The sequence below is a fragment of the Vombatus ursinus genome, unplaced genomic scaffold (assembly GCF_900497805.2).
Source record: "Vombatus ursinus unplaced genomic scaffold, bare-nosed wombat genome assembly UNPS02013931.1, whole genome shotgun sequence".
Taxonomy (NCBI): Eukaryota; Metazoa; Chordata; class Mammalia; order Diprotodontia; family Vombatidae; genus Vombatus; species Vombatus ursinus.
In genome coordinates this window covers 1014022-1029620 of record NW_020953709.1, presented here as the reverse complement: position 1 = coordinate 1029620, position 15599 = coordinate 1014022, and the positions used below count along the sequence as shown (strand labels likewise).

Sequence of the window (15599 nt, the reverse complement as noted above, 5' to 3'; positions counted from 1 at the left end):
CCTGGGTTCCTTGGCCAGTATCTCTTTTTAATTGTAAGCTGAATCAAAATGTACAAAGAAAGCCAGATATTAATAGAATGTCTGAATTAGAAGAGGTCATCAAGTCTCATCAGACCTGGACAAGAATCTCCTTGAACCCGGGTACTCATCCCCTTTCTTTAAAAATAAACAAACAAACAAATGTGTGTGTATACACGCACATATTTATTTCTTTGTTTATTTTATTCATACACACGTTATCTCTCCCCTACTAACCCCCTAACTGAACAATTAAAAAATCCTAATAAATATAAATAAATAATAGACAGAAATAAGTATAGTCAAACAAAACTAACTCCCACACTGACCTCATTCTGCTTCTTAATTCCGTCACCTGGCAGGTGGTGGGTGGGGCATATTTCATCTTTAGTATCCTGGATCCTCGTTTTATCGTTGCATTGATCTGAGTCCTAAAGCAGTTTTCCTTATCACCGGGCTGTCATTGCATAGCTTGGTCTCCTGGTTCTGCTCACTGCCCTCTGCATCAGTTCATCCAAGTCTTCTCAGTTTTCTCCGCAACCGTCCATTTTGCCATTTCTCATTTCTCTTTCCAGTGTTCTTTTCACCAGAAGATCACATGGCAATATGGGGCTGGATTACTCCACGTCTACCACAACTCAAGTTGTTGTTGTTGTTCAGTCCCGTCCAACTCATGACCCCATGGATTCTATTGTCCATGAGGTTTTCTTGGCAAAGATACTGGAGTGGTTTGCCTTTCCTTCTCCAGTGGATTAAGGCAAACAGAGGTTAAGTGATTTGTCCAGGGTCACACAGCTAAGTGTCTGAGGTTGGATTTGAACTCAGACCTTCGTGATGCCAGGCCCAGCCCTCTAGCTACTCAGCCCCCTAGCTGCCTACAACTCAAGCAGGGTCAGAGATTTAGAGTTGGAAGGGACCTTAGAGGTCACCTAGTCTAGCCCTCTCACTTCATGTATGAGGAAACTGAGGCCCACGAAAGTTAAGTGACTTACCCAAGGTCACATATCAGTTTGAAATCAGGCCAAAGGACTCCAAATCTACCACTCATTCCACTGCGAAATGCTCCCTTACTTATCATCCTCCTTGGTAACCAAAGATAAATAGAAATGTAATAATTTCACTTTACTAGTTAGTCCTGTCCCATCCCCCATCCAAACAGAGAGTAGCGACTTCTGTCCCAGGGATTCCCATATTGATTGCAAGGTTCAGCTCATGCTTGGACGTTAGCCTTCTGCACACTAAAGTCTCTCAGCCATCTCTTCACACATCCTGTGACCTGCCCTCATTGCCATTTCTCAGATGCCTGACTTTTACAAATCAGAGAAATTTGGAGCTATGCCCAAAGGGCTACAAAACTGCATATACCCTTTGACCCAGCAATAGTACTACTAGGTCTGTATCCTAGAGATCCAAAGAGATCACAAAAATGGGGAAAAGACCCACATGTACAAAAATATTTACAGCAGCTCTTTTTGTGGTGGCCAAGAATTGCAAGTTGAGGGGATGCCCATCCAGTGCAGTGTCCAGCAGACTCCCCTCCTGCAGAGATCTTCCTTCTTGTATCCACTCTCCTACAAGATTGATCTCAGCACAATTTTTTAAAATTACCTTGCCAATAACCAGGGCAACTAATGAAAATTAACTCAACCCCCATGTCTCCACCATTACAAGGTCAAAATTGGAACCTTGGCCAATTGTCATATTTTAAGAAACTCAAATTAGAAAAATTAGAACCTAGCCTTACACTCTGCATTACTTCTAACTTCATGCCTTGCATTAGTCCATTATTCATTCCTATTCATATTCCCCATCAGGAGGATGAGATTCCACTACGGAATTAATAACACACTCCAATAATCGCTAACGATAAACATTTAAAAACATTTTTGTTTAAAAATCAAACACTCTTGGCCCTGGGTAGTCCCACTACCTCAGTTTGCTAGCTAGCGTTCCCTGGCCTCCCATCACTAGGTTTTCTCCTCCGAGGGTCCCTTTCCTTCCCCGGACTGGTCCTTACCTTGCTCAAGATATCTCGACTTTCATAGTCCCCTGGTCACCTTGAATCTCCCTCGATTGTTCACTCACCCCTTTCAACCTTAAAAACCAAAACCTCAGGGCCCAGGTGATGCACCCCTGACTCAGCCCAAGAAATAAATCAGTTACCGCCAAATTAAGGACGGGAGCGCTATTCTCTGAGTTCACTCACTTGGGTCAGGGTTGGAGGTCTTTGGATCCCGGAGAGCCCTCAAATGTTAGTAATGAGGCCTTGGACACCCTCAGAGCAGATGACTCCAAGAAATCAAGCCTTTTAGTTAAAAACAAAACCAGGTTTGAAGTGAGTGGAGAAGCGGGCACACCTCTCGGAAAAGAGTGCACCAAATACAGAACTGAGAGAGAGTTTTATACTGTTAGAACGACTCCTCCCTTCCAGGCCCGGATTGGTCTGTTCCTTTGCCCCCTTGACATGCCCCCCCATCCCTTGTCATCCAAAAGCCCATGCCTTTTGTCCTTCTTAGGGCTGGTTAAAACCAGCTCTTCCCTTTAGAATTTTGGGGTCTATGAAAAGATTAGGACCCTTCTCACTGGCTTGCCCTTTTCCGTTTCCCTGGTTTTGCAAGGTTTTGCAAGCTTATTACTGCAATAGAAGTTGTTACTACCAGCTTCTTTGCTGATGTTGTAAGATGTCAAAGGTTATCTTAAATTGTGGGAGCATGATACCTTGTCCTTTACAGGATCACCTAGGGCAATAATATACGGGGAGAAGAGGGTGCAGGACAGGACCTTGGGAAATAGTGGGAGTGATTCAGTGGAAGGTGCGGCAAAGGAGACGGAGAAGGAGCAGTCAGAGAGGGAGGAGGGGAACCAGGACAGACCTAGACAGGCCACAGTATCCAGAAGAGGGTGATACACAGTGTCAGAGGCTGCAGAAACCTAAGTGGGATGAGGCTGCCGAAAGGCCATTAGCTCTAGCCGTGGAAACAACACTGGGGACTTTGGAGGGGGAGTTGATTGAATGATGAGGTCAGAAGCCAGGCTCCAGAGGTAAGAAAAGAAAGAGGAGGGAAGGCGGGAGCAGAGAGTGTAGACGGCCTTCCTGAGGAGTTTAGCCAGGAAAGGGAGAAGAATATAGGACGGGACCTAGTGGAGACGGCCACATCAGTGAGGGTTTTCTAAGGATGAGGGAGCCTTGGGTGTCTCTGTAGCAGCAGCAGGGAATGGGACCAGTAGAGAGCGAGGGGAAGTCAAGAGGCCTAGGCTCTAGTCGTCCACCTGCCAGCACGGTCTCTTCTTACCAGCTAGCTAGGAAAGCCTTGGTGAAATTGCTTTCTCTCTCTAGGCCCTGTTTCCCACCAAAATGAGAGCGTTGAATTAAACGTCTCTGAAGTTCTAGCCAGCTCTAACTTTTTCTGCCTACACTAACATTTCATGAACATTCTTAAAGTCCCTTCCGGTTCTGCCGTTCTGGGGCCTTCAATCAATCTTTTCAATCTCCTGATGCTGTCAGGCCCTGCTCTAAGATCCGGTGGCTCTTCAAACTGAACAAAATGGACGCACTCCTTTTCTTGCCAGTCAAGTCCTGCTGCAATCTAGCTGTCATTTACCTTTCTTCTTTTATTTCCTATTTCTTTACCCAAAAACCCCAGGGCCTTTGCTCACATTGCTCCACCCTTCCGGGTCTGCACCCACCCCACCCACATCCTCATGGTGGGGGGAAGATGAAGTCTTTCCTTCACCCACAGATTTCCCCTCCCCAGCCCCCACCCACCTTGGATTCTGGCCTCAGCTGCCACCATGAAACCTTCCCTGATGCCCTGCCAAAATGCTCTCTTCTTCCTAATATCTCAGCACTTTGCTTGGGTCCTATCCTGGGCACTTGGAAAAGTGCAACAGACTTAAGAGCCCAGGACATTGGCTCGAATTCTGCCTCTGGTGAATCCTCCTGTCTGACCACAGACACATTTCATTCCAGGGTTAATGGGTGAGGCCTGGTTGGAGATCCAGTGGGAGCTGTCAGAGAGGTAGGGGAACAGCCAGGATAGGCAGTGTTGAGAAAACCTAGAGAAGAGAGGATGCAGAAGAGGGTGACAGCTGTGTGGAAGGCTGAAGGGAGGGCAGGATGGATGAGAAACCAGATTTCAGTTGTTGTCCTTTGAATCAAGGAGGACCATGCCATCAGGAAGGTGTTCGAAATAGAGGCACCATTAGAAACTGCCTCTCCCCTCAAGGAGTTTCCATTCTAATGGCCCACTCTTGGAGCAAATGTTGGGGGAGGAGGTCGATAAAAGCAGCAGCCTGGGAGAGAGGCGCCCCGTGCACAGTGCTTTAGCCCCTCACTCCAGTTCCTTCTGGCACCGTGAGAGGAGCTTGGGGCACGAGGGCTTGGCATGGGCACTCTGGCACGGTCCTTCTCAGGCCCCCAATCCCTTTCCCTATTGTTTGCCCCAACTCAGTAAGAGAGGGACCATCTCTGGAAGCATAAGGCTACCGTGGCATCAGGGATAAGCGCAGGCAAACGACCTCGATTCCAATCCCCCTCTCAGATGCTTCCTACTTGTGTGGCCCAGACCAGGCCCTTCGCAAACCAGAGCCTGCCTCCTCTTGGAGCCAGGGATAGATGGGAGGGCTCCCGGGGTCCCTCCCGGCCCCAGCTCTCTGGCCCCACAGTCCTGAAGGACTGAGCACACGGGAGGAGATGCCCGATCTCTGCCAAGAGGCTGTCTGAAGGCCTCCCCTTCTTCTGCCCCATCAGGTGATGATCTGAAAGGTTGCAGACAGCGTACATGCGTGCGTGTGTGTGTGTGTGTGTGTGTGTGTGTGTGTGGGTGGGTGGGTGTGTGTGGGTGTGTGTGCGTATGTATCCTGGGCACCCAGGTGTGTCCTGCCACTTCGTGCGCTCAGGTGTCAGGGGCCATTTGCCTGCTGGTCCTGGGGGGTGGGGGTGCATTTGGCAGCGGGGCTGCGCGGGCCGGCCAGCGCGCCAGCTGGCGGCGGAGTCCAGCCCGCTGGTCTTCGAAAGATCCTCCTGGGCCAATGGCAGGCAGGCGACCCCTCCGACGGCGCACACGGATTGGTTCAGAGGCTCTGCTGATCCCGGTGGAAGCCCGGCCGCGGGGGCTGGGGGGGGAAGGGGGGGGCTGGGGGCCCCCCGCCCCCCCGGGGGGGGGGGGGGGGGGGGGGGCAGGAGCTGCAAACAAAAGCTGCGTGGCCTGCCGGGTGGCCCGGCACAGACTGCCGGAGCGGCGAAGGCTGCGGCATCTGCAGCAGCGGGGCTGGGGCTGGGGCTGGCAGCCCGGGCGGCCGCGGGCGCCATGGGCAAAGGTGGGGAGCAGGGAGATGAGGGCTCCACCGAGAGGGATGCACCCATGCTGCCCACCTACAGCTGGGAGGAGGTCCAGAAGCACAACCTGCGCACGGACCAGTGGCTGGTCATAGACCGCAAGATCTACAACATCACCCAGTGGTCCGGCCGCCACCCGGGCGGACACCGGGTCATCGGCCACTACGCTGGCGAGGATGCCACGGTAAGGGGCGGGGGCTCCGGGCTGACCGGCTGCCCTGTCTCTGGAGAGCTCCCGGGAGGCGGCTTCCTCAGAGCGCCCAGGCCAGCGCGCGCCACCCCACTCCCCCGGCATGACATTCAGGGCACCCCACCCTTCCAACTCACCGACCTCTAACACCCACTCCCCCTCCTCAGCGGTTTGGGCCCCGGGTCCAGCCACCCGGCATCCGGCTGCGCTCCCCCCTGGCAAGGCCGAAAGGGCCGAGGATGGCGGCCGGGGGGTAGCCCAAGCCGCCCGGTGCAGTTCGTTCAGCTCCGCTGAATTTTACCAGGTCCGGGAAGCAGCTGGCCAGCTGCACCGGCTTCCATATGGCCAGGCCCGCCGTTCCCTGGCCTCCCCCGGGCCCCCCCCCCACCCCCGCCCCAGCCAGGGCCTGCATTGTCCTTGTGAGCAGGAAGAAGGAGGTCCCCTGGGTCCCCCGGTTCAGGGTTTGTAGCAGGAGCCTCCTGGCGACCCTCGCTCTGCAGGGCCCTGGAGATGGGGTTATTCTGGGTCATCCTCAGGGAAGCAGAGCCAGCGTGGCCTGAAGGATTTCTCTGCCAGGCCTGCCAGGACCGCCCCCCCTTGTTCCCCTTCCTCATCCCAGCCCTTCAAGGGGGTGACAGGGTCCTGGGAGATGAGCCAGGGTTGCCAGCTCACCAGAGGCGCCGAAGGTGGATGGAGGGATGGATGATGGGTCCCCCGTTTGTGCCTGCATGCACGTGCATGCCCGCCTGTGTGCCCAGCTCTGGAAGAACAGAGGCCTTGTCCTTCCTGAACTTTATCTCCGCTCCAGAACCCAGCACAGGGCTGTCCCCCTCCCGACATGGAATAGACAGAGGTTTCCTTTAATTAACGTTTGTTGGGTCAGTGACCCCATGCTCTTGGAATTGAGGTAGGCAGGTGTGCTCAAAGGATTGGGCACAGAATGGGCAAGAACAGGGCTGGAACAAGCGGGCACATGAGCTGCTGGCAGAAGAGAGTTCCCAGGGACCAGGGGCAGCAGGAAGAGGGGTTGGCGAGGAGGGAAGAATCAACCCCTAGCACAAGGTCTGCACCCAGAGTCCCAGCTGGGCCAGAAGGCAGATAACTGGAAGGTGTGGGCTTCTGCCAGTGACTTGGAAACCTTGACCCCTTCACCCCAGGGAAATGTTTCACTCTTGGTCCATCTGCTTCTCGGCCAGCTCTGGGGACGCCATGGCCAGAGACCCTGGGTACATCACACAGTTTAGGTCTTCAGATCCCTGCCCTCCTGGGCCTTGCAGGGCCAGGGCAGGGGCGGATATCCTCATCATCTCCGGTGCCATTCTAGAGCATGTTGTATATACCAGCCCGTCTGCGGTCACTGGGGTCACTGCCCGTTTGGGGAAGGTGTCTTCCAGGGTATGGGGTAATGCTTAAAGAGCAGGCCTTGGAGTCCATGAAACCCAGATTCAAACCCCACTTCTAATTCTTACTAGCTGTAGATTTAGGGCAAGAAAGAATCATAAAGTCTATCTAATTCACCCTTAGTTTTTTGCTTAACAGATGAAGAAACTAAGGGAAAGGAAGGGAAAAGAATACACATTTATTAAGTGCCTACTATGTGCCAGGCATTGTACTGATCTCATTTGATCTTTGCAACAACTCCGGGAGGTGAGATAGGGGCCTCACTTTACAGATGAGGAAACTGAGGCAGACAGCGGTCAAGTCACTTGCCCAGAGTCACCCAGATAGTAAGTGTCTGAGGCCAGATTTGAACTCAGGTCTTCCTGATGGGGATGGGAATAGCACCTGCCTCCCAGGGCTGTTATAAGGGTCAAATGAGAGAATAATTGTAAAGTGCCCAGCATATAGTAAGCATTATATATAAATATTAGTTATCATCATCATCATCTTAGCCAGCTCCCGCCTAAGGCATAGAGCCCTGGGCCTGGAATCAGGAAAACCTGAGTTGAGAGCTAGCCTCAGGTATCTACTAGTGTGTGACCCTGGGCAAGTCATTTAACCCTGTTTGCCTCAGTTTCCTCATCTGTAAGAGGAACTGGAGAAGGAAATGGCAAACCGCTCTAGTATCTTTGACCAAAAAACCCCAAATGGGGTCATGATGTCTAAGAGACCTATTACTTCTGAATCCTTTGACCCTGTGATTCTTTGCATTGGGGTGATCAGAGTCCCCTCTCCTTTACTAGCTGTATGGCCCTGAGTGAGTCGTTGCCCCTCAGCCTTGGTTTTCCCCTCTGCAAAATGGGGGGTAATGGTATTCATTTTGCTGCCCCTTAGGGGATGCTGGGAGGAGAGTGCTTTGTTTGATCTGGGATACTGCAGAGAAAGAGGGCCAGTGTGACCCGAAGGCAATTATCTTTTCATGCTCGGAAACTCAGCCTAGCCCTCACTTTGATCCGGAGGCCTTAATCAATCCATCTGAGCAGAGAGTGTGGTATTTGTTCTGGGAAGGTTTGTGCTGGCCTTCGGTCAGAAGCACTCAGAGTTCCAACAGGGCCTGCTGGGCAGGTTCCTGCTGGGCAGGGGGAGGGTTGAGGAGGGCACTTCACCCACCTCTGGGCTGGAAGTGAGTTTGAACGGACATTCCTACGGTTCGTCCCAGAGTTAGGAAGGCTTAAGTGACATCGAATATAACCTGCAGTTGGCCAAGAACCAGCCGTTTCTACAACATCTCAAGAAGTGGTTCTCCAGCCTTTACAGGGAGCTCACTACCTCCCTTCTGAGGCAACCCACGGCACTCTGGGACAGCTCAGCTACTGGAAGCCTTTCCTTGATCAAGCCCAAATCGGCCTCTAGCGGGCTTCCCTTGCTCTGGGTTGTATCCTTTTGGGGCCAAGCAGATAAGAAGGCCTCCTTTCTTCCACAAACGGCCCTTCCTGTACTTAGCATCGATCTTAGATATGACCCTGGCAGGGCTCCCTGAGGCCTTCTGACCAGCCCCCTCACTACTCGCCTGCCTGAGGCAGGAGGGCCTGAAACCTAGGTCCTGGGCTCCAGGGGCTCCATGCTGTCCATTCCCAAGACTTGAAAACAGCTAGCCTGCCCCTCCCCGTCTTCTCTTCTCCATGCTGAGCATCCCCACGTCCTTCAGCTGTTCTCAGAGGAGGTTGGGGTTCAAGACACTTGATGCTTCTCCCCATCACACCCACTTGTTCAGTCGTGTCTCACTCTTTGTGACTGCATTTGGGGTTTTCTTGGCAAAGATATTGGAGTGGTTTGCTGTTTCTTTCTCCAGCTCATTTTACAGATAAGGAAACTGAGGCAAACGGGGTGAAATGACTTGCCCAAGGTCACACCCATTTCTTCAGATGAGAAAGGAACTGCCTCAGCATCTTTCTTTTCAAAGAACAGCAGTTACTCCTAACTTAAGCACATTAAAGAGACTATTCCCAGCCTAGGCCGTGATTCTAGAAATAAGGAAGCAAGTCCGGTCAGCCCACCATCTGGTGCCCGGGGCTGAGGCTGGGTGCTCCAGTTTAGGAAGAGCCTTGATAGGTTGGGGGTATCCAGAGGAGGGCAGCTGGAGTCTGGGTACTGTCAGGATCATTTGATTTAGTTGAAGGAGTTGGGGGCGGTTAGACTGGAGAAGATAAGACTGGGGGAAGTAGGGGATGGGGGAAAGCATGACGGCTGTGTTCACATCTTTGAAGGACTGTTGTGTGATAAAGGGGTTAGCCCCACTCTGATTGGCCACAAAAGACAGAACCAGGAGCAATGAGGAGAGGGTTGAGGAAGAAAACCAAGGCTGGTTGTTGGGGAAAACTTCTCCACCATGGAGCTGTCCAGGAGAGGGATGGGCTGCTTCAGGATGGGGTGGTGGGCTCCCCTCATGAGACAGAGGGAGGGAGAGGGGGAGAGAGATAGAAGAGAGAGAACTGAGAGAGAAGGAGAGTGGAAGAGAGAGCTAGAAGGGGAGAAAGAGAGAGAGTGTGTGTGGAGAATGGAAGGGAGAGAGAGAGAGAAGGAGAGAGAGAAGGAGAGAAGACAGAGATGGAGAGTGGAAGACAGAGAGGGAGGGAGGGAGGGAGGGAGGCGGGCTGTATGGCCACATCAGGGGTTAGAGTTGGAGCAGATAGCCACCCATGGTCCCCTCCAACTCTAAATTTTGTGATCCAGAGGAGAAAGGTCCAACTCAGGCTAGAGAGAAGGGGCTTGGCCCTCATCGCCTCACCCTCTGCGTGGCAGAGATAGGAGTCAAAGCCAGGTTTCTAGGTCCCCACTTCACCATGCTCTCCACTGCAGCCCATTGGTGGCCTTTTCCTGAGTGGCTGGTTTGCCTGGCAAAGTCTTTAGGAGCTTGGCCAAGGAGGGGGAGCTCAGACCTAGGCATCGTGGCGAGATGGAAAGAAAGCAGGATTTGGGCAGAGGATTAGTGCATGGCATCCCTGAGGCTGGCTATCTGTAGGACCTTGTGCAGACCCCTCCCCCGCTCTGGGCCTCAGTTTCCTCATTTATCAAAGGAAGGGGGCTGGGCTAGATGCTAGTGCCTTTCAGCCCTGGATCCTTAGAGGAGCCGATGAGCCCTGCCCTGAGGTCAGCGTTAAGTACGAGAGAATATGGAGGTTTGGTCACTGTTTGGAGACCTGACTTGATGGGGCACTGTCCACCCCTCATTTGAGCAGTGACAGGTGATGTTCCCTAGGACAGACAGTCTTGCCAAGGGACATATTTGGACATGAATCCCTGAAGATATGCTTGAAAAGAGGAGCCTGAGTCCCTAGCCTTTCTCTGCACTTTTCCTGCCACTCAGACCCTGTTGGGGGCTGCCTGGGCAGCACACTGTCCGTGGACTGGTGGGACTTTGGAGGCTGGCCTCCTCGTTTTTTAGAGGAGAAGGAACTTGTCCAAGGTCACATGACTAGTTGGTGATGGAGCCAGCATCTGGATCCCAAGCTCTTTGGAGTGCCCCCGACTGGCCAGAATGGATGTTCTGGAGGGAGGATTTCTGGATGGACCCAGGGCAGGGGCTCAGAAGAGCATGTACCCATTCCATTATAGGAAGTTTAATAATAAAGAGTTTCTAGAACTAATAATTAATTTTTATTGGTTCATTGATAGCAAGTTACTTAATCTCCCTTTTTCTCAGTTTCCTTCTCTGTGAAATGTGAAGATTGTTCTAATTGGCTTCTGACATCTAGTTGCCCATGCCCCAGGATTACAAAGCACCCTTCCTTTCAGAAGGTCTATGATGGGAAGGGGTACGTGGGTTCTTATCCCCATTTGGCTGAGGGAACAGCTGAAGCCTTCAGAGGGCAAGTAACTTACCTGTCCCCCAGGCAGCTCTTTTGGGTGACCCATCCAGGCCAGGCCCAGTGTTCTTGCTCCTTGGAAGGAGTAAAACAGACAGGGAAGGGAATATAAGGGAAGGGATGTGAGGCAGGGATAAGAATCCCTTGGAGGAAAAGGCTTACTCAACGTGCACAGAGAACAGCGTTCTATTAGTGGGGACGTCTCCTAAGAATGAAAGCTCGGGAGAAATTGGCCTCCCAGGTTGGGGCAGGCATTGCTTTTGGGGAAAGGAAGGTGCTGGGCAATCTCTCTGGACTCTGCCCCTCTCAGACCACCTCTGCAGGCTTAAGGCCAGTTCAGGAAGGCTCTTAAGCTGGAGAGAGTCCAGAGAATGGCCACCATGCTAGGCTCTGGGCCCTGGCGTCCCACCACCGGAGGGGAAGTTTGCAGGTTCCTTTAACTGGAGAAGACAAGGATCTGCTATGCCACACTGCCTGTCCTCAAGACTGGGCAGCAGCTAGCCTGTCCCGCATTTTCTTTTCCCCATGCTGAGTATCCCTAGTTCCGTCAGCTGTCCTCAGATGAAATTGGGGTTCGAGACCTTTGCCATTCTGATTACTTTCTCTGGATGTACTCCATCATATCCATACTCTTCCTAAAATGAGAAAGGACTTGCCCCAGCATCTTTCTTTTCAAGGGACAGCAAGGCTTTCAGGTTATTCCTGAATTAAGCGGGTTAAAGAGACTATTCCTGGTATAGGATGAGATTCTAGACATAAGGATGTGACCATTTCTTTCTCTCCCTCTCTCTCCCTCCCCCTCATTCTCTCTGTCTCTCTCCTCTCTCTCTGTCTCTGTTTCTCCTCTCTGTCTCTCTCTGTTTCTTTCTCCTCTCTCCCTCTCTCTCTCTCTCTCTCTCTCTCTGTTTCTCTCCTCTCTCTCTCTCTCTCTCTCTCTTCCCCACTTCCCCTCCGCTCAGGTCAGCCCACCATCTAGTGCATTGGGCTGAGGTCTGGGTGCTACAGTTTGTGAGGGACACGCAATACGGTATACGAGTATTTGTCAGGATGTCGAAGGGCAGGGGAGAGGTGATAGCAGCTGGCTTAGGGACTCTTCAGGGCCCAAGTTTATTGAATTCTGGGCCTTGCCATTGCCTGGGGGCCTGAAGACGGTGCTGGGGAAGTACCCTGGGTCTCTGCTTGGAAGGCCCAGCCCCCCAGCTTTTGAGCCCTGGGACTGTGGACAAGTGACTCAGGCCTCTGGGCTCCTTTCTGCCCTACCTTTGCTCGTCCTTGGGCTGGGGCAGGGGCAGGCTGTCCCCATTGTAACCCTAAAGGCCGCTGCTTTGCTTGTTGAAATTTCATCCTTTGAGACGCAACTGAGAGGTCACTGCCCTGGGGTCAAGCCAAGTTCCAAAGCACTTATTAAGCACCGACTTCATGCGGGAGATGTTCTCAAGGAGCTCCACGTCCAGTAGGGGAATCAACATTCTGACTACGTACAGATGAAATAGAGATGGACTAAGTGGCAGGTAGTCACCATCGAGGGAAGGCAGGGGCACCAAGGGGGAGCAGGAAAGGCCTCTTCCCAAAGGGGAGCTTGTGGCTGAGACCTGGAGGCCACTGGGCACGGGAGATGACGATAAGGGAAAATGCTCCGTGCCCGAGAGCCAGCCAGTGAGGACGGGAAGTCAAGAGATGGAATGCTTCGGATCAGCAGCCCAGTACAAGACTGGGAAGCTGAGAGGGCCAGCCACAAAGAGCTTCGAACATCAGAGATTTTGTATTTATTCACCGCCCCCATCTCCTCTCTCCAGCCCTTGTGTAGGACAAATAAGAAGTTAACATTGGTGGAGTGTTTCCGGGTTTCCAAAGCTGTACATGGAACATAAGTTCCTTTTATCCACACAGCAACTTTGCAAAGTAGATGCCGTTTTACAGATGAAGAAATTGAGGCGAACATATCTTGCTCAGAGTCACAAAGTTAACAAAGTGCCTGAGGCAGGCTTTGAACTTAGTTCTTCCTGACTCAGAGCCCAGCCAGTCAGTAAACCTTAAGGGCTTACTATGTACTTGAGAGTCGTTGGGCAGAACAAGTCGACATATTGGCCAGATCTGACAGTGGCTAACTCCTGGCCAAACGAGAGGGTATCTCTCTGTCTTCTAACATCTCCGTGGCACTGCTCCCTCATCAGCTGACTGCACTTCTGTCTTCTGGCCTCTACTGGCTCATCTCCCCAGTGCCCAGAGCAGGGCAGGGGCTTGTCTACTGACTGGCCATCCTTAGGTAGGGGAACGGCTTGAGAGATTCGCTGTGTTCAGCCTGGTTCTCAGAGGGCTGACCCAGGAGCCAGGGCTGGCAGGAAGTTGCAAAACAGGCACATTTAGGTCTGTTATCTAGTACAGCTTTCTGGCAAAAAGAGCGAGTGATTAAAAGTCTTTAGGAAACCTCTCTGGGCAGGACTGTGCAGCAGCTAACAGTAAGCCTTAGTGTTTCTATGGCTCAGGTTGCTAAGACCTGTTAATTTCACCTCTGTGACATCTTTCTAGGTTTCAGCTCTGGAGCATCTCTCTAACACGCCCGCCCCCTCATCACCTCATGCCTAGGCAGCTGCCTGTAATAGCAGCTGATGGCGCCTCAACTCTCTCCCCACTCCATTCAGCCACCAAAGAGATTTTCCTAAAGCACAGATATGACCGGGTCATCCCCTACTCAGTAAACTTCAGGGGCTCCCTATCGCCCCTAGGAACAAATCCAAATGCTTTGTTTGGCATTCAAAGCCTTTCATAACCTAGCTCCTCCTACCTTTTCAGTCTTCTTACACCTTACTGCTCACCATATATTCACTCATGCTAAGAGACCGGCCTCGTGGCTGTTCCACAAACAGGACCCTCCACCTCTGGGATCTGGGCATTCCCTCTGTCCACCCCCACGCATGGAAGGCTCTCCCTCCTCATTTGGCTTAAAGTCTCAGCTAAAATCTCACCTTCTGCCAGAAGCCTCCTCAACCCCTCTTCATTCCGGAGCCTCCCTCTCTCAATTATTTCCTTTTGATCCTTGTTTGTACATATCTGCTTGCTGGTTGGGCTGTCTTTGGGTCCTTAGCACTTAGCGTATAGTAAATGTTTATTGACCATTTTGGTCTGGAAATTTATGGGGTTGGGGAATGAAGCCCCAGGGAAGTAGACTGTCCTACCCTTCCCAGGAATGATGGCCAGTGAGTTAATTTGGGCTGGGGCAAGAATGGAATAAAAGGAAGAGTGGGCCCTGAGAGGCTTTCGTCCAGCAGGGTCCAGGGCACGGTAGCAGGAGCTCCGGAGCCGAAGGAGGCTAAGGGGGCCTGGGCCACCATGGAAATGGCCAGTTCGTCCTTCTCAGAGGTTTTCAGTCCATCGCTAGACTGGGACTCCTTGGGGATGTCCTGGAGCGAATTCTTCTCAGGTACAGGTTGCCCTACATGGCCTCTGCAGCCCCTGGCCAGGTGAGATTCCAGGATTCTCTCCTTGGTGTCTTATGCTGTACTTGTGTGATTTAGAAAGGGCCTTGGGCAGCTCCGGGCCCTGTAAATACCCACTTCAGGTAAAGGGAGGTGGCAGAGGGGGGACTTCTGTGCACTGGCTTCCATCCCACCCCATGGCCCCATCCTTGACTGAGCCCTCTGAGGCCGTCTGGCAATCCCCTGGGAGGCGGCCTTGACTCGCTGAAGGCTGTGCTAGCTGGAAGGCAAGTTCCAGGGCCAGGCCTAGTGACAGACTGTGCGTCTGCTGTCCAAGGCCCGGCCTGGGGCAGATCACAGTCTTGCAGCGGGCGGTCCACAGTGGGCATGGACTGTTTGGGTCCTGGCAAGCCCCGAAAGCCAACTCCGCCTGGTTTTGGAGAGGTCTGATTAGTGACCTTGCAGGGACAGAGGGTCCCAGCCTGCTGAAATCTGAGGGCCTGAAATATTCCTACAGCTCACCCTGATAAAGTCTGGGGGCCTTGCAGTATTCTCAACAATAGCATTTCAGTCAATTCAATTCCATAGTATTTTGATGAAGTGTCTACAGCTTATGAGAACTTGGAGAAGGATGAGCAGGGCTCTGCCTTCAGGGAGCAGCCACACCTGTAACCAAGGCAGGATGAGCCAGGTGGGTTAGGGAGGGGCGGAGAGTCCAGGGAGAGAGCCAGAGCCCTTCAGACTGGGCCCATCAGGCAAGGCTTGGGGTAAGACTGGGCCAGGAAGGAAGGGAGAGGAGGCTGGTGGCAGCCTCGGGGAGGGGCTCTCTGGGGACCAGGACCACCCTCCAGGTAGAGGAGAGCAGGGAAAGGCCGTGGGGTGTGATGGAGGAAGGTGGGTCTGAGCTCGAGTCTCTGCCACTTAGTACATATGTAATCTCACTGGGTCCCATTTTGTTCCTCTATAAAATGAATTGTTGTTCAGTCGTGTCTGACTCTTTGTGACCCCTTTTGAGACTGTTTTCTGGGCAAATTTACTGGAGTACTTTATCATTTCTTTCTCCAGCTCGTTTTACAGACAAGGAAACTGCTGAGGCAGATAGGGTTAAGTGACTTGCCCAGGGTCACAAAGCTAGTGAACATCTGAGGTGGATTTGAACTCAGGTCTTCTGACTCCAGGCCCAGTGCTCCATCCACTGTGCTGCTCTTATAAAATGAATGTATAGGACTAAATCATCTCTGGGGTACCTTCTAGCTGTGACCTTGTGCCCTTCCAACTCTTCTGGGCTGTAATATTTCTCCTAGCTGACATCCCATGCTCTCTGTTCTAAGGCCCTTCCATCCTTATTCTTCTATGTTCGGACATTACTCTCAGCTGACATCCCACATTCT

The 15599-nt window shown here is 52.4% G+C and overlaps 1 protein-coding gene across 2 annotated transcripts in view; it reads left to right on the top strand.

Annotated features, from left to right (window-relative positions):
- The first annotated feature begins 5300 nt into the window (after window positions 1-5300).
- Window positions 5301-15599, top strand: part of FADS2 (fatty acid desaturase 2) — a 36224-nt gene continuing 25925 nt past the window's right edge. For both annotated transcript variants that reach the window (XM_027858794.1, XM_027858792.1), the window contains exon 1: window positions 5301-5540. In XM_027858794.1, the coding sequence (XP_027714595.1) occupies window positions 5328-5540 (213 nt within the window). In that variant the 5' untranslated portion in view covers window positions 5301-5327. The remainder of the gene's footprint in view (window positions 5541-15599) is intronic.